Consider the following 27,073-nt stretch of genomic DNA (forward strand, 5'->3'; position numbering starts at 1 on the left):
AAATTAATAGGTTTTTAGGGGAACCAATATTAGTAAGTCTAATCCACTGTCTAATAGAATTGGACTGAGGGAGTGTGCCGTCACCCGTAGTGTTCGGCTCCAGCCAAATGAAGCTCATCAAGGCTAGCAGTTATAGCGGCTAATCTGCAACCAGGCCCCAGATCTCATTTTGAAACTAAGAACCTGTAGAATTTAGATATTTGGATATTACTATTGACTGATACTCAAAGCCCAAATGCAGATAACAGTTTTGGAACTCCAAAAAAACTGGATTGGTTCATAGAGTCTATTATATGTTATAATTTCAACAGTTTTTTACGATGCCAATATGACAAAAACCTAGGTCACGGTGTCTCAAAACTCATTTGACTCATTTATCAACTCATTTATATATGTGGAGTACAGTTTGTGCCGTTGTTTTAATATTTATTATGCTTCAAAGTTAGTATTAGCATTCGCACTGTGACACAAACATCTCACTTTCTAAACACAGAGGTGCCTTATCTTTAAATATTTGTTCATTTTAGAGTGACTCGGCACAAACCTCACAGAGATAAAATTGGACAGGAAGTAATGACGCTAACAGTGAGGCTGCCAGACGCTGTTGTGCACAGAGCCTACTGTATGATATTTATTTGAATGTTTACAGTTCAGTCATGCAGCAGTATAACCTCCCTTTCCCCTTTTATCTCCACTTCTCACAGTTAGTTAACAGTCTGTGAACAGTGCTCTCAAAGCTGCTGACCTCCTCATGTTTTATAATGAGCCCTGAGCACTTTGATGTCTCTGTATTTCCTCCATTTGAATATCCAGTAATCATTAGGACTGTATCAGCTGCGCTCCCCTCAGCTTTAAAGACATGGAAAATCAGGCCAAGACCAGGGCTTAGACACTCAAGGGGTTTTCTATCTGCAAGTGTGAGTCGTAAGGAGAGTGTGGTACCGTTTTGTGGCCAGCAGAGGGGGCTGCTACTCTGTCAAAAGATTGTCTGTAGTCAGCAACAAGGGAAATAGCCCATTGATTTAACTATTTTATAAATGCAATACTAAAATTAATAATGTATGAAAAACTAATTCAAATGCATTAAAACAACAATGAATATTAAAACATATATGTGCAGACAAGATAAACAGAAATCTGTACACAATAATGTAAGGATCTAATATTTTGTGTTGATGTGTTGTTGTTGTTGTTAATATTTTGTATGTGACACTTGGTTGCTATGCCAACAACTTGATGTGAAGGTCCTATTCGTCAGCTGTTTTGGAGACTGGCTCTAGTAAGTTTTGGCGTGGGTTAAGGTCTACATTAGCCCTTGTGTTCAGAAAATAAACAACCAGAAGACATGTGGCATTTTTCCTTACACCAGAACACAACAATAATATGTTTCAATGAGTTAGTTATTACAATTTTCACTAAGCGTAAATATTTTTTGCCAGTGTAAGTCCACTCCCAATGGAATCCCTTTCAAAATACATCAGCAGTGGACATAAACTGCACTTATTGTATCACTATATTCGTTTTGACCAAGTTTTATTATGTATGTGTATCTTAAAACAATGTTATTTTCTATGTTACGATAATAGTAGTGGTGTGTCTGACCATTATTTGAGACCAAGCTTCTTTAAACATGCTGAGAGAAACTCCTTTGGCAACGAATTGTCTCTTATTCTTATCCAGTGCAGTCAGTAATAGTATAATTATTATGGCTCCACTGACGTCCATGCACTGTTCCTCTATGAGCATTTTAAAAGCCTGTGTCTGTCTCTCTCCTCTGCTGTCCCTTATCTGTGTCTGTGTGATGTAATAAGTTCATTTACACATCACCTCTCCATTTCCATCCCTCTCTCTCGCTCTACTCTCCTCACTCTTGTCCCTCTCTCCCCCCCTCTCTCCTTACTTCTGTTTCTTCAATTTCACACCCCTCTCTACTCCCTCTATTCCTAACCCTTCTGCCTCCTTTTCTCCTCTTTCTCTTCCCCCTTTTTCTCCTCCACTTCTCCCTCTCTCTCCTCTCTTAGTCCTCCCCTCTCGTTCATCCCTCTCTCTTTCCCCATCTCTCCTCCCTCTTTTGAGTCTCCCCTTCCCTTTATTTTCTAATCGCCCTCCTCTCTCTTACCCCTCTCCTTTTTATTCTCTCTCCCCTGTCCCCTCCCCTTTCGCTTCTATCTGTCTCTCTCCCCTTTCCCTATCTCCCTCTCTCCTCTCACCTTCCCTTTATCTCCTATTTACCCCTCTCTCCCTCCCTCTCCTACCCTTCCCATTCTCCTCTCCCTCCTTCTCCCCATCTCCCCTCTCCCTCTTCCCCTCCCTGTCTTCTCCATTTCTCCCCTTCCTTCTCCCCTTCCTCCCCTCTCTCCCATCCCTCCTTCCCTCTCTCTCTCCTTTCTCTCCTCTCTCCTTCCTGATTCGCTCCTGTCTGTAGCACCTCTTGTCCAATCAGATCGCAGCTCCCCTCCGCTGTCATCAGACCAGTGGTGGATAGAAAGAGAAAGGGAATGGCTAGCCTTATGTGTCTCATCTTCTACCGATGAAAATACCTTCTTTATACTTCCTATGGGAACAAATTTGCTTTATTACCATGGAAACCGACATATTCTGTATTCATGGTCTATAATATTTCGCTTATAGCAGCACCACGCCTTTTTCTGTACCAATTTGTATCCCATTTTTTGCATTGGTGTCTTCATTCTTACCGGAGCTGCCTAACCATCTACCCAATTTGATTCTGAATCTGATTTGAGATCTTGAATTGTGGATAAATCTACAAATCATCCATGTACGATAATTCATACATACATGGATTTGAAGATTCGGAGGCGGTGAGTAGTAATTGATTTTGAATGGGGAAAACACATCATTGTAAACCATTGTAATAGTGTGTCGTGCCCACACTACACTGTCTGAATGCATTGCTTGTGTATTCTTCAAGCCTTCAGTTTTACAATGAAAATAGACCTACATATGCCAGAACTGTGTTGAATATTGTCATGAGAAAAATAGAAAATTGAATCGTTATAACCATAGTGATGACATAGTATGACAGGTAATGGTTTATGTAAATTAAGGCATTGTTGAAAGTACATTGGTCTCTAATGGTGGTACTATATTACTAGATAGAACAAGGTGGTCCAGGTTTTGTACTGTATTTGTTGGGGATAGCCCTGGTGAAGAACTGTTTTAGACCTGGTTCAGTCCTGGTTTAGTCCTGGTTTAGTCCTGGTTTAGTCCTGGTTTAGTCTTGTTCTAGTCCAGGTTTAGTAGGCCTGTCACGATAAATACTATATGGACTTATTGTTCATTAGATGACAGACGGGACAATCATTTTTGGGGCTCAGTATTTTCTGTGGCACTTTTTCTTTGTTCTAGATGGAAAATTTTTCTGTTCTACGATGAGATTTGAGCTGTAGAAGGTTGAATCATGAACTTCTATGACTCATTATAGATACAAACTAACTACTTAAGTGTTTAGTCATTTAGTTATTACAGTTCATATTTTTTTCCACAATATTGTATATTTAGAGTAGATTCTGCAGGATATATCTGTTTTATGGTTTGGTTTCAGTATTACCACTTCAGCAATATATAGCATTTCAAAATGTGTTATCGTGATAGGCCAATGGTTTCGATCTGGTTTACAATGTCAGATTTATCCTAGTAAAAAAACAGTTATTTCTTGTAAGACCTGCTGTTTATATCAGGATTACACTACGTTTAATGTAATCCTACGCATTACAGATAGTACTTGTATCAATTATATTTTCTAGAAGCATTGTAATAAGTTTGAGAATGACACTCTAACAGCGATTGTGAATTTTTATTTAGCCATACCACAATTCAACTCATTAAATATTGGTCAGTTAGTTTAGCCTAAAAATGTAAAATACCCGTGTTTCTATGTTTACGTTAAATAACCAATGTGTCAGTGTAATATCCTTATAATAGATGATCAATAATACTAAAAATACATTCCTATTTTTCTCTCTCTATATATATGGCACATGATCAAACACATTTTACAATAGAAATGCCCAACACATAACCGTAGTTTTTTGTGGACACACTTTGTATCTTCTTCCTACTGCTTCTCTTATATCGCATTTACAGTTTCACTCCGTAACTTCTTTCAGGTGGAGGCTACACCATGAAGATATTATTTCTTTGCCTAGAATGTTCCACAGTATGCCATTAAACACACCTATCTTGTATTAACAAAATTACAGCCGTTTTTATTACTTTGAAAAATATGCATATTTTCAATGAACTGGGTCGCCTCTCCACAGATTTGCCCTGTTACTTCACCTGGTCTCCATTGAGATTGGTCATTTTAATGCCATTCTGTGGAACATTCCAGGCAAAGCAATAACATCCCCACGCTGGTGTACCAATCTCCTGAAAAAGTGACCCAATATACCTTTAATGTGCTTATCAACCAATCAAGCTTTATATCTTATGGTAAAATTGAATCCCTAGCCCTACTACTAAACTGTATAATGTGTTTTGTGTGTGTGTTTTGGCGTATTGAATGTAAAATACCATGTCTATGTTTATGATTAGACAAATGAACATGCCATTTAATATGCTTATTACAGACAATCAGCCGTGCAAAAATATAACTATAGAAATACCCAACCCCCATTCCATCTTCAGGACAGATTTTGTAACTCGTTCCTACTCCTTTTTGAACATGTCTGCCTATTTTTCTCTTTCAGATTTAGCATTTTTATTGTTACTTTCACTATATTCCAAATATAAGAACCTATCAATCATTATCTGTTCTTGTAAACTTGAAAAACATGTGTTGTTTCCCCACAGCTCTACTACCAAGCTGTACTGTCTTGTTAGTATGCCCAGAGCTGCTGCATTTATCAGAGGCTTCCCCCGTCTCTCCCTCTCCCCTCTCTCTGTTGCTCTCCCTTTCTCTCTCCCCTTCTCTCTCCTTCACTCCCCTCTCTCTATCCTCTCTCCCCTTCCCTCTCTTTCTTTCTTTCTTTCTTTCTTTCTTTTCTCTCTCCCTTCCTCACTTCCTCTCTCCCTCCACCCTCTGTCTCTCTCACTATCTCTCTCATTCTCCCCCCTCTCCCCCTTCTCTCTCTCTCTTTCTTTCTCCCTCTCCAATCTGTCTTTCTCTCTCCCCTCCTTCCCTCCTTCCCTCCCTCTTTCTCCCCCTTCTCTCTCTCCTCCTGTCTGCTTCATCTCACACTTTCACGCTTGTCTTTTAGTCCTTATTTAGCTTCTATCTTATCTCATTACTTTGCTATGGAGGCTTTTAAGATGGAGGATGAGATTTAAACCTTTTCCATGCTGTTTACTATATTAGGCGACTGGTGCTACAAACTAATATTCAGATTACATAAACATAGGTCATCGGCATTGCTCACTTCACCTGCATCATGGTATAGTGGTGAGTTGTTTACATAGTGTTGGTTTAATGTCTAAGCACATCCATCCAGGACTGAAATTATACTGTTCTTACAATTAATAGCAGCTGTTACATATTTTGTTTCTTATTTTCTAGGTGAAATTTTGAGCATGACGCATTGAGTATATTCAAAATTGCCAAGTTTGTATTTGACCCCTCTTTCTATGCTGCTGTCCCGAGCAGGGCCTTAGTTTTTTATATATATATACCGGTATATGGTTTGAAATAGAAAAATCCATAAAATGCCATATAGACATCATATGGAACAAATCAGTGACATTGAACTTGTTTTTTGTGTGTTAAAAGAACATATATTTTGATGAGGATCTTTTCTTTATTTATTGCTCCCCTTACATAACAGATGATGTAATTCCCTTTCTAACACATAGCCTCACCTGTGGAAACCAGCAGTGGCATATGTCTGCATCGGTCCTGGTCCATTCAATCACTCTGTACGCTGAATATCGGAGACCGGAGCCTACCTCTTTAGCACCCTGTCACTGATGCATTGAAGACTTAATTGGTGCAGTCACTGGCGCTTGTATTGTTGGTATAAAATGTGTTGGAGAAATGCTTACAAAGCCAAAGCTGTGGTCTGTACTGTGGAGAAGAGACAGGAGGTGCACTGGGTCCCGCTGAGCCAGAGTCTGTCAAATCCGGTTTTAGTCCAGCTGACACCTGGACCGGGCGCACTGTAAAAGAGCAGGGATATTTTTAGACCCACGCTTTTAGAGATATTTTTGGTATTTCTCTATATTTCACCCCTACTTACAACTAACAATAACATCGATGTCCAGATCCAGGTTTATACTAACACTAGTATCATACTCATTTGAATAAGTACTGATACTGAAACATTTACATAAAAAGAACAAAATCTGACATGTGGCTATATTCTGATCTATGTTGTAATGTTGTTTCCTCATAAAAGACATCCCTGGAGTTGTGTGTTGTTTCATTCACACATGTAACACACAAATCCTGCATATTTAGGCTGATCTCTTTTCGCAAACAGAAAACACTCTGTTGCACCTTGTGATGTCATGTGGTAATACAAGTGCTCCACTGTGTTTTTAAACTCCACACACCTTTGGAATAATTTGGATAATCTCAGATCTGGAATTCCCTGTTTTTACTAAACAAAAGGCAAAAGGTAGCTGTTAACTTGACAACTACCACTTCATGACATCTGTTGTGAGTGTTGGAGATGTTGACAGAGTGATAATAAAGTGTTACTCAAACATGGATAAATAAAACAAAACACAACTCCAGGTATGTTTTTGATAAGGGAACATTATAACATGGCTTAAAGTTCACGAGAGTCAATTTGTGTAATATAGGACCTTTAAGTGTCACATAAAAAGCATCCTCTGATTTCTTTCTGATCACAATACTTTTAATTACTCACTTCAGATTTGTTTAAATAAACTTCAAGATCCATATTTGGTCAGTATAAAAACACTTGTAAACTCACATTAGCCAGTCTAAACAGATTTTGTGTTGAAGCCGGTGGCTTTTTACTACTGTGTCTCCTCTCATTTGTGACTCACCTTTTCAAAGCGTCTTACGTAAAAGACCCAGAGCTGCAGCCGCTGCCTAGATACCGCTCAGGGACACCGGAAATGCAAGAATACAGGGATTTATTTAATATCTTTGATTGGTCCTATACACCTTAATATGTCTGAGGTTTTACTTGAAAGGAGAAAATTATATCTTTGGACGAGGAGTGAGTCATTAGAACAGATCATGTTTGATGTTAAAGAGATTAAGTTTCTGAGGAGGGAGAGTGAAAATATGGTGCAGACAAGGGACAGTGAATGGTACAGAGGAGCGACTACATGAATATATGCTATGTTTTATTGCAATTTTGAACACTATGGTTGCTTAATTTAAAAAATAAAAAGACCTATTTATATTAGCAATTCATTTCTTATAAATATTACATTTTCATAATGAAAAATAATGTAAAATACTAATCTATACGTGATACATACATGACATACATGTTTATAATAAATACCAGAAAACAGTATACCATGTCTCCTAAAAATCCCTAAATGTTTGTCTTCTCATCTGAAGATTGGTGATGTGTCTATGTACATTGGTGTATGAATGTGTGTGTGAATGGGTGAGTGGTTCCTTATTGTAAAGTGCTTTGAGTGACTTGAAGGTGAAAAAGTGTTCTATAAAAATGGGACTGTTTACCAAGTGCCCAGACAAGGAAGAGTGTGACCTGATGAACTGAAGACTCTAGAGATAGTGTCCTCACAGATAATCGCCATTGTTTTTAGCACTATTGTGTGTGCATGTGTGTGTGTGTGCGCGCGCACGTGCGTGTGTACATGTACAGGCAGAACAGTTGAAGTGGATGTGTGATTGTCCATATTGTAAACGCTGCACAAAGCTAGCTGGTTATGTGCAAGACGAGACAGGACGAGGTAGGAGAACATGCTCATGCAACTCAAATAAGCCGCATAGTATGGAAATTGAACCTATAACCTTCTTGTTGTGTGGTAAAATATCAAGCAACTGACATTACAATACTTTAAAAAAAATATTTTGGATTGAATTGAGTGTCTTTGTCTCATACCTGTAGTAAATATATATAAAAAAACATCATTGTTTGAGCAGTCAGATCCAATGATTCACAGGTTGGCGGTGCGATTCCAGCTCCCGCAGATGAATGCTGTTGTTGTGTCCTTGAGCCAAGATACCTCACCCACCTCACCAGCAGTGTCTGCGTACACTGATGCATGAAAGTGTGTGTGAATGGGTGGGTCCTTTTAGTAAGGTGCTTTGAGTGCCTTGAAGGTAGAAAAGAGCTATATAAAAAAGCAAGTTTACCATTTGACCATTTACCATTAGTTCATATTAATATTAGTCAAGAGGCAGTTTTTTGGAAAGACGTTGAAAAATAATGTGGGTTCAAACTACATTTATAAGTTTGGCAAGAAACGTTCATTTTACAAAATAAAGATTTTGTCACATATTTTTAATGGTCACATTAATTGTCACATTATACCTATTGTGTAAATTAAACAAGAGTTGTAATTTGTGATTTGTAAATTACAGTTGCTAGGTAACAGATGTGTCCGATTGTCCACCTTAGCCCGTAACTACTCGTTCAGACATAGCCCCACACTCTTTGGTGGACTATATAGTGCACTCGCTCACAGAACGATTCGGACACACAGCTCTCTACTTTCGTGTCACGTGACTCAGAAAGTCTTCTCAACTTGATAAAAGTCAATCTCTGTCATAAATAATCATCTTGACAGGGACACAAACATTTATGGACTAATAATAACCATACAAGTTTTTCTCAAGCTGGATCTCATGTAAACAGACTTGATTTTTAACATGTTTGTTATTGACCATTCTAATGACCACCAATGCCTACTACTTTTCAAGGTGCATTGTGGGAATTTTGCGTGTACTACTTTTTCACCAACTGGACATTTAGACACCACTAAAAATGGCGTGACCCCTAAATAGTGCCTTAACTAGGGAATAGTGCGGACAATCGGACATCTTACCACCTGTCTTACCAGGAAGTAAAATTATAACAAAATTGTCACACAAGGGAAATTTAGACAAGATTTCTCCCAGTGTCTTCAATATAATGATGTTAAGTGTCATCATTTTTGTCCTTAAACGTCTTTTCCTCCAAACTTGTGATGGCTGTGAATATCAGGAACATACTGTCTCTGTCACTGCACTGTGCACTGTATATTCATGAAGCTAACAGGACTGAGCGCCAGCAAGCAAAACATGTGGAGACAAGAAAAGAGAGGGAGGGGGAGGAGGAAGATGAGGAAGGGAAGGATGGAAGAAGAGGGGAGAGATGGGCAGGGAGGAGATGAGGGGGGGGGGGGACTGAGGAGAGAGGGAGGAGAGAAAGGAAGGGAGAGAAAGAAGAGAGAAGGAGAAGAGGGTGAAATGTAACAAGAGGGCAGAGGAAGAAAAGAGGGAGAGGAGAGGGAGGAGAGAAGCATGGTATAATAAGAGAGGAGAGAAGGAAGGAGGGAGGGGAGAAAAGGAGAGAGAAGAGAAAGAAAGGGAATAAAGAGATGGAGGAAAGAGAAAGAGGATATAGGGAGGAAGCGTCAGGGGGAGGGGAGAGTAAGAAGAGAGGAGGAAGAGGAGATGGAGAGAGAGAGGGCAAGACTGAGAGTGAGGAGAGAAAGGAAGGGATGAAAGGGAGGAGAGAGTAAGAGGAAAGAGAAGGAGAGAGGGAGGAAGTCTAACATGAGTGGAGAGGAGAAAGAGATGGGAGAGAAGGGAAGTGAGGAGATGGGGAGGGGGGATTAAAGAGAGGGAGGAGAGTGAAAGAGGAGAGGGGGAGGAAGTGTAAGTGAGGGGAGAGGAAGAAGAGAGGAGGAAGAGGAGAAAGAGATGGTGAGAAGAGAGAGGGAGGAGAAAAAGCGGAGAGGAGATAGAAAGATTAGGAGAGAAGAAGGGAACGTAAGAGAGAAAAGCGGAGAGAGGGATGGGAAAAGAGAAGAGAAAATGAGAGAGAAGATGGAGAGGGAGGAGTGGGGAAAGAGAGGAGGAGATGAGTAAGATATTGAGAAAGAGGGAATGTTTGAAAAAGGGGAAAAAGAGATGGAGAGAAGAAAGAGGAGGATGCGAGAAGAGTGGAGAGCAAGAGGTAAGAAAGGAGAAGGAGATAGAACAGAGGGAGAGAAGAACGTAAGGGTGAGATAGAGAGAAAAAGTAGAGAGATGAGAAAAGAAAACTACGGTGAGAAGGAAGAAAGAGAGAGAATAGATAGAGATGAGACAGAGTAAAGGATAGTGAAGGAGAGAAAGAAAAACAAGGAAGGAAGAGATGAGAAAAGGAGAGGGAGAAAGAAATGAGAGAACATAGGGAGGAGAGAGTGAGCGAGAGGAGAGCTATATTGGAGAGAGAGAGAGTAATGATAGAAGAGAAATCAAGATTGGGGAGAGAGTGGGGGGAGCAGGTAAAGATAGAAGAGAATGCAAGATTGGAGAACGAGTGAGAGAGAGAGAGGAGGGGAGGGGAGCAAATAAGGATGGAAGAGAAATCAAGATTGGAGAGAGAGAGAGAAAGAGAGAGGAAGGGAGAGGAGCAAGTAAAGACAGAAGAGAAAGCCTGATGGAAGGAGAGAGAGAGCGAGAGAGAAAGAGGAGCAAGTAAAGATAGAAGAGAGGAGAATGGAAAGGAGCTAAAGATAAAGATAGAACGTTTAGGGAGAAAGAGAGGGGAGTGGAGCAAGTTAAGAAAGCAAGATTGAGGCGAGAGAGAGAGAGAGAGAGAGGAGCAAGTAAAGCTAGAAAAGAAAGCCTGTTTGTGTAAAGAGAGAGAGAGAGAGAGAGAGAGAGAGAGAGAGAGGAGGGAAGAGGGGCAAGTAAAGATAGAAGAAAACGCCAGTTTGTGGAGATAGTGAGAGAGAGAGAGGAGAGAGGAGTAGAAATAGATCGTAATTGGTTCAGAGGTAGCAGGAAAATCTGATGAACAAAGCAAAAATGTAGCCACTCCATCTCAGGTTAGTGGAGTTGTCAGAGCCGGGCCTTTGTAAGCATGTTTCTGTCCCGTGAGCTTTCTGTTACCGTGTAGGTGCACATGTTCTACCAGCACAGGAGAGACAACAGCTCGGACCAAGACGTGAAAGTGGAATCAGTAAGGAAGGTCTATTAAAACTGCACTATGGAACTTTTCTGGTGGAAGGTTTGCCATCTGCTTGTTTCCATAGAGATGTTATTGCTTTGCCTGGAATGTTCTGCAGTATAGCATTCAACGTATCTATATTGCAGTTATTCAATTTAGCTTAAAAAAAAAGAAAAAGACTAAGGAAAGACTACTATTAAAATTGTATCAGATTTCAAGCAAAAATTATAGTATAAAATAAATATATATACATAATATATATATATATATATATATATATATATATATATATATATATATATATATATATATATATATATATATATATATATATATATATATATATATATATATATATATATATATATATATATATATATACACACACACACATGCATTAAAAAAATAATAATAATTTAAACTTTTTTGTTCATTCATTACTGTTGGTTATAATTCTAGTTAATTCTATCATTCTGTCCCTCTGGTCTGAGGTCCTGTGCTGCAGGTGAGTGTAGGATTACACTCTGTGAAACAGCCTTATGTTTGTTTTCTATTATTCTGCTCAAATAACAATATTATCCATTGTATTGAACTATTATTTAGGCTATGTGTTGTCCCTGTAAACTGTGTCCTCCTTTAATGCCACTGGATTAACCTGTCAGGACTTATTTTGAGGAGTATTTTACTTTTTATGTTTTAGGCTGATTGGGGAAACCAGAGAAAACCCACCCAAACACAGGGAGAATATGGGTCTGTAATGATAGCACATATTCAACACATACTGTGAAGTATTGTTACTGAAAAGAAATAGTTCATGCCTATGACACAATAACCCCAACACCTTTCTAAACAACCAGCATTGTAAAAAATAACATGAGCTGCACATAAACAGCAAAATGAATTAGATTATGAATAGATGAGACTTGTGAATAGATGGGAATTATGCCACACTGATGATTATAACCAAAAGAACATTTCTATGGAAACAAGCTGGAGGAGGCCAAGTAAGGGTCAGGTTTGTGGAGATGCAAGCCCACTCACAGTTAGGACACATGTTTTTTTTCAGTGAAATGAGCAAATATGCTTTTATTTGAGTCGACAGTAGCTCAGTTGGTATAGTGTTTGTCCACTCATCCAAAGGCTGGCGGTTCGATCCCCACTCTCGCTTGGGCAAGACACTTAACCCCACTATTCAGGAAAAGTCTAATTTCGTCCAGTATTGGTTGAAATTAGTATTTATTTTTGATACTAGTTTTGTAATGATTAGTATCTAAGTATTTTTTGACAACTGTAGTACTTAAAATAGATTTCCACTGTACTTGATTGACCTTTTAAACTCATCAGTGAGCAGCAGTAATTATGAGCTGGACCTGCTGCTGCTGAGGGCTACAGTCTGAGCAGGGACTCTGAGAATCCACTCATCGCTCGAATGTGGTGCTGAGAATATAGGACAACTGTGCTCCTCCAGATTCAGATATGAGTCATGCATTGTACCAGGGCTGCAAAGACATTTAGTAATGCTCTGTGTACTCATATTTAGTGCAGTATCAGACTCCATGCTGCACAGATTCATTTTCATTGCACCATTTTCCATCTGTAACACTGTACCAGTGCACCTAAAACAGTTTATCACGTTATTCAGTTTTGTGATGAGTACTTTATGCATGTTTTCAGGTTGATGGGATAATATGTATACCCAAGATTCAAAAAGCTTTTTTGTCTGTTTAAAACATGGAAAATTGTCTCTGACATGCTTCAGTCACATAAACTCACTCTTTAATGAGCATAGTATATTTAAAAGAACAACCTTTAAAAACGAACTTCATAAAACTTAAGTACATAACAAATAATCTACATGTGACTATGTCTTATTTAAAAGTGCAATATAAATGGGGACAAAGTAATTCTTAATTGTCCTAAGCAGTTTACTCAATCTTTAAATTCTACAGCAGATCATGGCCTGTATTTGGTCAGAAGTACCTCACTGGATGATGTTCCTTTATATTGCATAGTCTGGGTTCATGGGTATTGACCTTATTCTGCCCCGCCAACTTTTGTTAGAAATGCGAAGAAACTATGCTTTCTTTGTGATGGCACTCCCAATTAAGCAGGAATCCTGTTCATTTCAATGGAGAATTTGAGAAAGGTTTTGCAGCTAAATTCTGATATAAAGTTTGTGTAAAGTATTTGATGTTCATGTGCACCAACAAGTCAACAATACACCGATTCCCTGGGAGGCTTTAAACCACCTCAGGAGTCCCTATAGAACTGATTTGGTGAGATCAGCAGCCCCATTCAAAATAATACAACTGGAATAAGGTGAATAGTGTCTAGAAGAAAACTTAGACATGGAGAAAACATACAAACTCTGCTCAGAAAGGTCCCAACCACCCCAGGAGTGAAACTCAGGACCTCGCGAGACGAAAGTGCTCTGATATCACTCAGTTGGCATGCCATTGTTATTGCTACAGTTTCAAAAACATTCAGAAATAATGTAATAACTTAGACTTGCTCCAGTATTCCACCATTCATCATAATAACTGGCTCTTTTTTTCAAAGATCAGCATTTTTCATGTAACTTTTCTGATGGAGAATATGCTGTGTGCTTGATGTTACACAGTATAGCATTAGAGCTATCTTTCTCCATGGACACAAGCAGGTGAAGCCACCAGGCCAATTTATAGACTAAGGAAAGGCCAGCCCAATTCCAATAATTCATGTTTTTCAAGTTTTTTAGCAATAAAAAGACCAGTAATTGAATAAATCCAAGATAGACATATTAATGTAACACTGTGGAACTTTCTTGTCAAAGCAATAACTTTCTTGTCAAAGCAATAACATCTCCATGGAGACAAGCAGCAGGTACACAATGCACCTTTAGGTCCATCTCTGCAGAGCCTCTTGTATGTACTATGTACTTTTTGCTACCCCACAATTGTGTCTTTGTATTTCATTTCACAATTATCTACAGTTCATGATGTGTCATTGACCCGAGGAAAAACAGTAGCTCTTGAAGCACTGACTTGTGGGTAATTCTGCGCCTGAGGGACATGAGGTTAAGTCATGCCAAAGGAATGAACATAATCTACTGTACATTGTAAATGTGTTCATAGAAACACTATTGTACAAATATAAAGTGAGGGAGAACATGTGGTACCTGGGACTAAACACATACATTAACAGGGCTATTTTCAGTCTTGGTCTGAACCTGTGTTAGACCTTGTTTATCCTTTTTGTCGTGCTTTTACATTACTTCATAGTCCTTGTTTAATCCTTGGTTTAGTCCTGGTTTATTCTGTTGTGTATTTACCCTGATGGAGTTCTGGTGCAGACCTGATTTAGCCCTGATTTTATTCTTGATTTCTGTTTAGTTTTGGATTAGTCTCAGTGGTCCTGGTCCTGTGTTAGACCTTGTTTAACCTTTTTGTCGTGCTTTTACATTACTTCATAGTCCTTGGTTAAACCTGGTTAGGCCTGGTTTACCCTGGTGAAGTTCTAGCGCAGACCTGAGTTAGCCCTAGTTTTATTCTTGATTTCTGTCTTAGTTTAGTCTTGGATACGTTTTGGTTTAGTGCCAGGTTAGTCCCGGTTTAATCCTGGGTTTGTGCTGATTTAGTCCTGGATTTAGTATCTACTTTCTTTCATTGTATGACATTTACATAATTACCCATGGGTTAAGCCTAGGTCTGTTAAGATTTTGTTTTATTCCAGGCAATTGACAATTGGGATATTTCCCACCTCCAGCTTTAAAAAATGCCCTGGAATACTACTCAAACAGATAATTCCCACTTGTGAATTTGGAGATAGTGGAGGGACTCAGAATAAACATAAAGATAAACTGGGAAGTATGTTTGCTAATCACCACATTGTAAACATTTGATACATGTAAAATACGGGGAATATAATCTTATTTAACAAGTTAGACACACTATAATGTTTACAATTCTTTGGCCTATGGTTTAGCATTAGCCATATTGTTTACATTTTACAAGTTAATTATCCAGGCCCACTTTGAGGGCAAACTTGTCAGACCTCCAGTTGCATTTTTAGTTTAGCTTGTTAACAACTGAATTCATTATGTAAAAATAGCATTGAGTACCAGTTCAAACCTTACAGTATATATAACTTGCAATAATATATCGAGAGCATCTTGCTGTTATATACGTGCCATATATTTAGTTTAATGAGCTTTGGCTGCACTTTTGGTTGCAAACATGAGAAACAACTTGACTGGTCATCACTGAAAAACATGTCTATTTTTATCCCTAAATTTAAAACCTGCTAAATGAAAGATCTGTGTAACATCTGAGCCTCACTGAGTTGTGTTGAGACTAATTTTAACACAAAAAGCACTGCCCCTGTGAAGCTTATTTTGAGATCTTTAATCTACCCGCCTTTGATCACAGTGAGAGGGATTACCTCGCTTCATAAGGCTGTTAAAGGTACTCTATCCAAAATGTTGTTTATCTGACAAATAACTAATAACCCTTAACTATTCCATTCCTGATAAAACCTGCATGTTTCTGATAATATTGTATCCTGTAAAATTGCATCACAGACATCATTCATTCACTTATGTGTTTCATTCATTCATACAATGTTTTTTTCATCTCTAGCACACTAAAAATAATCACATTTTCCTAGATAAAAGTAAGGCTGTGCAATTAATCAAATTTGAATCAAGATTGAGTTTAGTTTGCTTTTAACTCATACTAACTAGTTTAAATTTCTTAGTTGAATTTAATTAATTAAGATGGTAAGGATTTACAGATTGGACATTTTAATCAGCTTTTTCTGTTTACTAGTACTTCCCTGTATACAGTTGCGTAATAACCTAATAATTTTGAGAGCCTTTCCCAGCACCAGGCCTATTCAAAACTGGGACACACCCAGGATGGAATGGTTGGTATAAATACAATTTTGAGAGTGTGTAACATTGTCCATTCTTGACTCACCTGTGTCAGTCATAATCTGAGGGAGTCCCATCGACACCTGGGACATTTCTTGTATAAAACTCGGACAAATCACTGGTTTTGAATAAATCCACATGGGACAAATGGCTCAAAAGTGGGACTGTCCTGAGTAAATAAATTATAAATTATAAGCTTTTGCTTCTTTCTGTGCCCTTTCATTCATCTATTATAATTGTACAAAAGCTGAAATACTGTATGCAGATATGCTGCATTGATTTGTTTTGTTTTAATGAATGAAATAAATATATATATATAAAAAAAAAAAAAATAGTGACTTCTGCTCACCCTAACTTGAGAGCCTTTCCTAGCATCACGCCGTACCCACTTTTAGTTGTTAATCAATGCATAGGGCAAGTGTTGAGTGGATTTGCCTTATGGGACTAGCATGTCTTTTGTACTGATCATCACAGGACCTAGCGCTGGTGTTTTCCCATAGCTGTTTATATATTAGCCGTTAGCACCTATAGCGCTAACACTGTATGTTCTGTGCTGTTTTTGTTCCAGGGTTCAGCGGATTCGTACACCAGCCGACCCTCAGACTCGGATGTGTCTCTGGAGGAGGAGAAGGAGGGGGGCCGACAGGAGCGAGAGCAGCAGGCCACCGTCCAGCTCGAGAGGGCAAAGGTCAGAAGGGCCTGTTATTGTTTTGGTGAACTAAAGGTCTTTGAAAGGACTAATCAAATTGGGGGGTGGAAGTGGACTACACGATTAAACCAGAGGTAAACCAGGACTTAAAAGATATACCAGGTCTTAGACTAGTTAATATGTACCAAGTGAAATCTGCGGTACCTGCTTTTCAAACAATGAGAGGAGGAGGTATCTATTTAAATCTAACTTGTTCTTAGCTCTTACAAACCCTTTTGCACAACACTATGCAAGATTTATTTGGCCACTAGGATAGCTTTTTTGGAACTGGCTCTTTCTTACTAGATTGCAATAGATAAAATATTTTCTACTGAGATGAAACAAATAGTAGCGATCTGACTTTTTACAGAACAGAATTAACACATTTTTGAGAATAAAGTTAGGTACTGCAGCTTTCAGATATTGATTCAACCAGGCTAAATGTTAATATGTTTTCCCATATTTTTTAAGCATTAAGCATTCCTGGTCATTAAATTGTATCAAATAGCAAATTGAGATTGTGATTAATTTTGAGGATTTGGATGTATTATAGACTATGTATGATACTGTACTTCTGCTATAGCTTGACTTCACTACTCCTCTCTTGTTTCTCTTCTGTTAGATTATTGAAATTTTTTTGTAATCTGTTATCCACAATAAAAATACTCCAATTTAATACACCAGCTACCTCAACTTCCATTTAATTAATTTAACTTCTTGCATTAAGCTACAGGCCTGGCTACTCCTCATTACAGCCATGTTATATCGCCTCCCTCGCTCTCTTCCTCCCTCTCTCCCTCCCTCTCTCCCTCTCATCTCTGCACCAGTGGATTCTGATGAACTCATCTATCTCTCTGTTGTAAATAAACCGTGCTTTAATTGCCCTGTTTTATTCAGTGCTGGCCTTTCTGCTTGCAGGCGAAGGGTGTGGCGTTTGCGGTCCGCACAAATGTGAGTTATTGTGGCGCTCTGGATGAGGATGTCCCCGTAGCTGGGACCGGGGTCTCGTTTGATGCCAAGGACTTCCTGCACATCAAAGAGGTGCTATTCACAGATACGAATCATTTATAAGTCTACAGCAGAAGAAGAAGCAGGAACAGGGTTGGACGTTTTAATCAGTGAAAGTGTGAATGTACAGAGTGGTTATCCTATGGTAGATCTGAATTAGAGTAACAATAATAATAATAATACTAAGAATAACAATAACAATAATAATAACTGCTCTGCTTAGCTTCTGACATCTGATGAGATCAGGATTTGACAAGGAGGTTTGGCTACCGCAAGTAGCAAGTTTTTCACCCCGTATATTGACACTAGTATTGATACTCTCAGCAATTGGAGGTCAACAAAGCCCGCTGACTTTCCGGAAGTAAATTTCCCATTCATTTTTCCCGTAAACTTCATTATTACATGTTTGAGAACTCTGGTTTATTATATCTCTCTACATCTCTAAAGCTCAAAATGCTCTGTTCTACCTTGTGATGTCATTTAGTGGTAGTTTTGAAGTTAACAGCTACCTTTGTCTTTCATTCAGTGGAGTTTGGCAATTCCAGGTCTGAAATTATTCAAATGATTCTAGTGAAGGTGTATGGAGTGTAAAAACACAGTGGAGTGGATGATTATTTCTGATTATTTATGTTTTGATTTGTTGTATTGTGATTTTAATGTCTTTTTTATTCCGTAAAGCACTTTGAATTAACTTGTGTACAAATAAGATTGCCTTGCTTGCCTTGGAGCACTTCCTGTATTACCACATGACATCACAAGGTGGAACAGAGTGTTTTCTTTTTGAGAGAAGAACTCGCAGGGTTTGTGTTTCGGACATTTGTGATTGAAACAAAACACAACTCCAGGAATATTATTGATGAGGACAACATGAAACAACATTATAACATAGATCAGAAAATAATTTAATATGGACCTTTTAAATGTTTGTATTTCGATTATGTACCACGTTTTGGAAGCTATCTTGTTCATAAAATATGTTATACAAATAAACTTGGATTTTGGGCTTGATTTCTTTAAACTAATATTTGTGAAACTTCTTTATTTTCAGAAGTACAATAATGACTGGTGGATCGGGCGTTTGGTGAAGGAGGGCTGTGAGATCGGCTTCATCCCGAGTCCTTTAAAACTGGAAAACATCCGACTGCAGCAAGAGCAGAAGAGAGGACGATTTCATGGGTAAGAAAAGAAAATTTAAAGTAAAGAATTATTACTTTGTTTGGTGGGATTGTACCTGTGCTAAATATTTATAGTTTTACATCCGTTAAATGACAGGTTGCAGAAAAAGAGTTGGGAAGAAGGTAGAGGAAGTAGGAATGAATTCTTCCATCTATTCTTTCATCTATTCCATCTATTTAAGTCATTAATACACAAAATTCCATCCAAAAATGCAGGGTCAATTTATGCGTGAGGAACACAGTTTTTGGAGAGTTTAAATATTTAACAAAATAAAGACTTGTCATGTTTAGTAATCATATTTTTATAATAATGTCTGTAATTCTAGCACCAGTGACACATTCAGTTATTACAAAGCCAGACTTTGTGGGAAGAAAAATTGCATTCACAGTTCTGGTGTGGTAGACTTGGTTTGGTTCTGTTCTTGTCCTGGTTTCGTTCCAGATTTAGTACCAATATTGTTGTGGTGTGAACGTCCCTAAACAGGTGTGTACTTTATATTGTAATGTAATTTGGCTTTCTGTGTTTCACGCCTTAGGTCCTATGTTATATCTTTCTCTGCGATGAGAATCAGTTACGCTTTAATTAAATTAATTAGCAGGAGATGCATTCATATATCATGGTAAAGGTTGCTCTAATTAGTCACAAGTGTGGTTTGAAGACAATAACACAACTGACTATCTTCCCTATGAAGTGTTTTTTTTTGAAGAGGGGGTTATTAAGCAAAATTTACTTTTTGTAGCTCTCATGTTATAATTTTATTCACTCATCAAAAACATGTCTGAAGTGTCCATCCATGCATGTTTAAGATAATCTAGCGATGGTCAGCAGTACGATCCTATGGGCAGCATAGCCTATAAGCGTACGTCACCCACACTCCTGCACGGAATTAACCATAAATATGCAAACTCATAATACCCAGCAATAAACTACAACTTCAAAAACCTGATGCAACGTGCAGTAGGTTCAGTGGTGAACTGCACACTGAATGTTTTGGGATATTGCTCTGAAGGGGGGGTGACTTGATGCAGAGAGCAAAGAGACTCACAGCATCAAAAACAAAACTGAAACTAATTACACATTTTAATAAATTGTTTTTTAGCTAATGTAGCATTTTCTAAACAATAACAGGTATCATTGTGATCTATCTGTTAGCAGATAATACCCTATAGAAGTGTAAAACACCCTGTTTAATGAAAGCAAATGTGTAAAAATGCCAGAAAACATTTTGTAATCCAAGAGGCTCAAGGTGTGTGTGGACAGTAGCCAGCCCCGGTGAGATGACCATAAGGTGATTAAAGAGTTATTTTTGTCTCTCGTTTTTTGTTCTGAATATTCTGGATCTGGCTGAGTCTCAGTATTTTGATGTTACTTGGCAGAGTTTATAATGACAGCACAAGCAAATAGCCAAAAACCACTGGGCACCGCTTTACAGCAGATTTTGGTCTTATTTTTGTTGCTAAATATTTGTGGTTGTTTGAATCAAAATAAGGACTGTGGTGTCAAAAAGCAAGATCAAAATAAACTGAAAATATCTTCTGCTATTATTACAGCATAGCCCTAATTTTCTGCCAAACTAATGCAACATGTTTGGACATTTTTTAATGAAATTTAACCTTTACAGCAGACCTTTCAATTCAGTTCAGTTTTATTCATATACCACATTTAAAAACAACTTCAGCTGCCCAATGTGCTTCACAAGTACATAGTAGTTTCAATATAATCTTTTATCACAATTTTCTCTGAGGAAATATATTGCCCTTCAAAACTTGTTATACCCTGACTGATTGTAGAGTTTTAGTTGTTTTTAGTTGAATTGGGGGGACAAAATAAATAAAATTATAAAGCACTGAATGATGCTTAAATAAAAATGTGAATCTTGTTAAATAATGCAAGGCCTGCCAATAACCAGGCCCATCGACAGAAAATTGGGGGTCCGGGGCAAGAAACCTCACATGTGCCTCTGTTCAGTATAAATTAATAGAAAGAGAGTCCAATTCTGGGCTTCTAAGAACCTGGGCCGGAACTACAGACCCTTTTTTCTTCCCCGTCAACTCTCTGGCTCCTAACTACAACTTGTTGAAAACTACCAATATCCGTGTAATATGTAACTTGCAGATTTACTACTCTTCTCTGCTGGTTTTTCAATAATTTTAGTTCATTGTGCTATTCATTTATACATTATTTAAAGGCAAGCAACAGAAAGTGTGTATGGTTGTGCATTGTGTATTTCCAAATGATATCCCAAAGATAAATATACAGATACAGATACATAAAAAAGAACAATAAAACACCAAGATATCCTGTCTAGCTAATATTAAATGCCAGGGAGAAGAGGTGGGTTTTCAGTCAAGTCTTTAACTTATTACCAAAGAGGGTTAAACTATTTATGCATCAATAAACCTACAGAAAGTGTTAAATGGTTGGATAGCACATTCCACAACAAAATATGGTAGATGAGATTTTAACTTTTTAATTTTATTCTGTATAGTTGAACCAAAGCATCTATTTTTTTTAATGAAACGTCATGACGCCTGGATGTACATAATAATCATGTAATCAAAAGACCAAAAGTAACAATGATTAAAGGAGGACAATATCAATGGACAATGATTAAAGGAGGACAATATCTGAAATGAAAATCCGTCAGCATGTCAACATCTTAATGCATTAACCATGATATTGATTGAATTATACCATGTACTAAACTACATTCTTATTTTCACAGGAGTAAATCCAGTGGGAACTCATCCTCCAGTCTGGGGGAGATGGTGTCGGGTACGTTTAAGCCAAATCCAAATTCTGCACATAATTTATGTAAAAACACATTTAAAGGAGCACTATGTAACTTTTCTGGTTGTTTGTCTCCATGGAGATGTTATTGCTTTGCCCAGAATGCTCTATGGTATGGCCTCACTCATCTGTCTTGCATTTGTGGTTTCAAGTGGTTTCATAGCAAAAAACATACCTGAAAAGCATGCATTCTTACTTTAATCACTTAAAGTAAGTCTGTCCATAGATCTGACCTGTAAAGTGGATTGGTGTCTCCATGGTGAAAGAGAGTAACACTATACTGTGGGACATTCCAGGCAAATCAGTGATATCTCCATGGAGACAAGCAGACAGTGGACCCTTCACCAGAAAAATGACATATTGCTCCTTTACACTTGGAGCTGCCCTATATTTTCACATACATTATTAACAGCTGTACAGTACAACAGAACAATTGTAATTTTGACTAAATGTATTGAATATCTTTTGCAGGTAAACAAAAGCAGAAAGTGGTAAGTCATTTTGTATATGTTAAATATTTATGTTGTCTTTCTGATTATAATAGAATACATTGTATACATGGGTTGCAAAGGGCTTTTTGAGGGCTTTTGATTACATGATATTTTGATTTGAATTAAACAGTAATAGTCTTGAATATCCATGAATGTCAATATTTTATGTAACTTCTTCAATTATGATTCACCTCTTGTATCACCAGTTCTTTTGCTTTTTTGTTTTATTTTACATCTGCATCGATTACATTGATTCTAATAAAATAAATAAACATTCACATAGCAACTTTAATTGACTAAGATTGATTAACATATGTTCATTCATGTGTTTGCTGCCCCCTACAGGCAGAGCACATTCCTCCTTATGATGTGGTTCCCTCCATGAGACCAGTCGTGCTGGTGGGACCTTCCCTCAAAGGTTATGAGGTAGGCCTGTCCAATGTGGGAAAACTCAATATGGGATTTTTAAAAACATTTTATTATGTACTGTCAAAAGCTGCACATTGCATTCTTATTGTTTATATTTTATTCTTTGAACTAGAGTCGGTTTTATACTGGTTCAGTCTTATGTATTTAGTTTGGTTAGAGGTACACTATTTAACTTTTCAAATGAAGAGTCTGGCACCTGATTGTCTTCATGGGGATGTTATGTCTTTGCCTGAAATGTTCCGCAGTGTCATTCATTCTATCTATCTTGCATGAATTATTTTGCAGGTCTTTTTGTTGCTAGAATACCTTGAAAAACGTGTCTCACCTCTCCACAGATCTAACTTGTAACTTGGCCTTGTCATGTCTCTGGCTTGTCTCAGAGGAGATACGTTTAATGCCATACTGTGGATCGTTCAGGTAAAGTAGCAATATCTCCGTGAAGAGAAAAAGATGATGGACCCTCCATTACAAAAGTAACCAATGACTTTTCGGTCATTGTATTTTGTTATCAATTGAAGCTATAATTAAATTGACATTGCAAATTCAATTTATAGTACATTGCTATCATGGGGTATTTTGAACCCAAGCATCCTGTGACTCATGCTGTTACTGTACGCTGCTGACTCCTATCGCTATAGTATGACTAATATTTAATAACATAAAGTAGTGTTTCTTATTTAACACATTGTAGTTAAGCTTTATTTTAAATACAAGCACTTGGTTTGTAATGCAGTATCCAATAAATATAGTTTTCTAGACTGATAAATTGTTCTGGTAGATAATGGTATGTGATGGCCTGACTTTGTGATGAGTGAAGATATTGTGATAATATATTTTGCAATTACTGTGCAAACAATAAACTATTCATACAACAGGGATTTTGGCAACTATGGGTAAATTCACACGTATCCTGGTTTGGTTCTATTCTATTTGGCTCTATTCTATGGTTCAGGGTCCTTATTTAGGACTAAATTTTAGTTCTTGGTTTAGTGCCGTTCTAGACCTGGTTTAGTCCTGGTTTAGTCCTGGTTTAGTCACAGCTTTAGTAACAGCTTTAGTCACAGTTTAACCCCAACCCCAGCTGTTATTTTATTTATTTTTGTATTTAATAATCAAAGTGGGGATTGGACTGGCAACCTTTTTGGAGGCAGTTCAAGGCACAACTTTTTCTCCCACAGAGCTCTTGCTATAACTTGGTCAGGGGCATTAGTGGTTTCTCTCCATGGAGTTTAATGGCATAGTGTGGAACATTCCTGGCAAACCAATAGCATGGAGACAAGCAGGCAGTGGACCCTCCATCAAAAAAGTTACATAATACACCTTTAAATATATCTGGAATACTCAATTGCATTTAAACACACTCAGTAATAGACTCAGTGTTAGAGGATGGAGCAGGGTGGGAGGAGGGAGCGAGGCGGGGGATGTGGTCCGTCGCTGTGGTAACATTGCCTCCCGATCTTGGAGTTGCTATGGTAACTGCCTTGTGGGTAAACTGCATCCTTGTAAAAAGAAATAGCATAGCACCATCCTCCTGTTTCTAATTTAGAAACCTTGGTCTACTTTCTCTCTCTTTCTATTTCTTTTTGTTGTTGTTTTTTTTCGAGACTAAAATTACTTTCTATGTTGATAAATTGAAAAGTAGACCTATTGTAGCTGGCGTTGGTTACATTCGCTCCTGTTTATTGATTCTCTCACCGCTGAATCAATATGAGAAGGCTGTATAATTCCACACAGCGATGGGAAAAGTGCAGAAACGGCAGATTTTCTATTAGCGATCTCATTTCCTTTGTATCCACTGTATCCGAGTGAGGAGGAGAAGTGATGACATTGGTTTGTGCAGAGCTGGGAGCAGGTGGAATAGCACTTTTAAATAGGACGATTTTTTAACATGACAGACGAACCGTGTTTTTACACATAGGACACAAGACCTCTGTCAACAGCGTCACTGTTAGGTACATATGACTGAAGGGGGAAGGGGACTCTGATCTGCGCTTTGTCTCTTCAGGACTTGGTTTTTTGTATGTCATTTTTTTACATATTGAAAGGAAATTACAGTACGGTACTTTGGTCAGCTTCAGTAATTGTTCATTTGATAACTCAGTAGTAATGCATTAATAAAACGGCCTTACACATTTATAGCAAAAGAAACATTTTATTCAACTGCCAGCTGGACAAGAGTTTTAGAGTGAAGACATTTTGTTCAGCCAAGGTGCTTCTTCACTTCTGGTGGACGCTGCTTATATCTGTCTGAAGGGAGGAGCTAACTGCACTGAAACTAACACCTATTTGTTTACTGTTTCTGTTTGTTCGCTAGGTATATTGAAGTTCACTGTGTGAAATGTGCCTCAGACATATTTTGTATATTTGTTCAGTTTGAGGGAGTTAAAGAGGGAATTTTTGTTAGGAAAGACAATCTTTCTTTCAATAGGAATGGGACGCTTAAGCCTCATTTCCGCTGGCATGGTTTGCTTGGGGCCACTTTGGCATGGACCAGTTGGCTGAAGGACACCCTCAGCCGGGGAGTTTCCTTTACAAACGACCCAGGCTGCTTTTGGGCATGACGCAGGTCTAGCAAGACACACCCAAAGGCGTTGCCATGAGCCGCAGGACAGCTATGAAAAGACTGGTGAAACAGGAGCATCAACAACAACACAACAATGAGCTTGCAGGGATTGGGACTGGATACACCTCCACGCAGTCACTGGAGGATCAACGATAAACGTAAAATAGTAATTTCTCACCAGATGCTGACTTGATCTTGTGACATACCACCGTATTTCCAGTGATGGCAACTTATATGTTGAGCCAATATGCTTCACAAAACACAGCACTCCCAATGAGGTAAAACATATTACATTTTCAGTGTGTAATGCAACTAACACTAGCAAACCCAAATGCATTAAATAAAGAGAAGTTAAAATGCAGCATAGGGATGCAGGTAAATAAAATGAATGCAAAAAAACTGAAGATAAACCAGAATGAATTTAGTGTTTATGCTAGCTTTAGCCTCAACTCACAGCACCACAAACTTGGAATACTAAATGTCTTTTTGTGATTCACTGAGATCAGCCTTATCAGAATTAATCAAATCTAAATATGTCGCAGGCACAGTTCACACTTACTGCAGTTCAACATATCTAGCTAATAAACACAAACTGTAAAGAAATAGGTGTGTTATTTCAGTATTGTTAGTTCTTCCCTTCAGACAGATATAAGGGCAGTGTCCAGCAGTGTTATTTTAACAATTACAATAATAATGGTTTGGGTTCATGTTGCATTTTTCAAAGCACTGCATTATACAGCTATTTAATTTCATTACTTACTGTTGTTAATCAAACTACTTTCACCACTCACTGGTAATCTCTATACTGTAAACAAGACCCAATCAATTCATATTTACACAGATGCACTTTAACCTGTAGTTGGCTTTCAGATTTAATCACTTTATAATTTCTATATTCAAATGTCACTTCTAAATGGCATTATACTACTTCCCTATAGATCATTATACTTCTGCTTGATTGTAGTCCATCCATATTCATTTCTAAACCTGATCTGGAGTCTGCGTTTTTGACTGGTCCAATTCATCACATGATCACTGGTGCAGCTCTTTCATTGAGGGCCTTGATCACTTTATTTTAAGTCTATGAGAAATCTTCATAGAAAAGGCTGGTTATATGCAACACTGGTGATGGAATACTTTAAGTTAAGTGGTTCTGAAGTTCTAAAGTACATTTTTGGCGCTATTTAAAGTATTTAGAATAACCACATTTATGTTATTTTAAAGGTGCACTTTGTAATTTTCTGGTGGATAGTGGATGTTATTGCTCTATCTGGAATGTTCCACAGTATGGCATTCAACTTCTTCTGAATGTATTCAGTTACAGGTGTTTTATTGCTATAAGAAAACACTACATGGATTTTTCTCATAGCCGGGCTCACTTAGCCTTCTTGTCTCCCTGGAAAAAGATCAATTTAGATGCCTTACTCTGGAAGTAGAGACAAGCAGGTGGTGGAAAAGTTACAGACTGCACCTTCACTTTTTTGCACTGCCATTGGGTATAGTTAACAGCCGGCTAATTGTTATTTATATTTATTTATCTTCTCTATTTCTTTTGCTTTTTGTCATTGCAGGTGACAGACATGATGCAGAAAGCACTCTTTGACTTCCTTAAGCACAGGTTTGATGGAAGGTAAGCTATAAAATTAGGTCTAACCAAGGACTAAACAAAGACTAATCCAGAACTAAACCAGGACTAAACCCGAGGTCAAAACCAGGTCTAAAATAATTCTGACAGATGCAGATGCAGACTGCAGACCAGGAACATTCCATAAGCCAGTACTGACCCAAGACTACTAAACAAAGACTAACCCAGAACTAACCCAAGACCAACCCAGGGAGAACTAAACCAGGTCTAACCCAGAACTAAACCAGGTCTAACCCAGGAATAAACCAAGTCTAAAGCACCATACTGAGAGCAGACTGGTAAACCACACAACATCAAACATACACTACATAAATATGACAT

General features: G+C 38.0%; 1 protein-coding gene across 2 annotated transcripts in view; it reads left to right on the forward strand.

Moving 5' to 3' along the window:
- Positions 1-27,073, forward strand: part of cacnb4a (calcium channel, voltage-dependent, beta 4a subunit) — a 48,533-nt gene that overhangs the window by 13,861 nt on the left and 7,599 nt on the right. The window contains exons 1-8 of one of the 2 annotated variants that reach the window (XM_055230631.1): positions 2,469-2,822; positions 16,531-16,650; positions 17,569-17,691; positions 18,707-18,834; positions 21,560-21,609; positions 22,096-22,115; positions 22,461-22,541; positions 26,679-26,737. In XM_055230631.1, the coding sequence (XP_055086606.1) occupies positions 2,778-2,822; positions 16,531-16,650; positions 17,569-17,691; positions 18,707-18,834; positions 21,560-21,609; positions 22,096-22,115; positions 22,461-22,541; positions 26,679-26,737 (626 nt within the window). In that variant the 5' untranslated portion in view covers positions 2,469-2,777. Of the gene's footprint in view, positions 1-2,468; positions 2,823-16,530; positions 16,651-17,568; positions 17,692-18,706; positions 18,835-21,559; positions 21,610-22,095; positions 22,116-22,460; positions 22,542-26,678; positions 26,738-27,073 lie in introns of those variants that run through there. The other variant, XM_055230630.1, reaches the window with a different exon arrangement.

The sequence above is a fragment of the Periophthalmus magnuspinnatus genome, chromosome 21 (assembly GCF_009829125.3).
Source record: "Periophthalmus magnuspinnatus isolate fPerMag1 chromosome 21, fPerMag1.2.pri, whole genome shotgun sequence".
NCBI classification, from domain to species: Eukaryota; Metazoa; Chordata; class Actinopteri; order Gobiiformes; family Gobiidae; genus Periophthalmus; species Periophthalmus magnuspinnatus.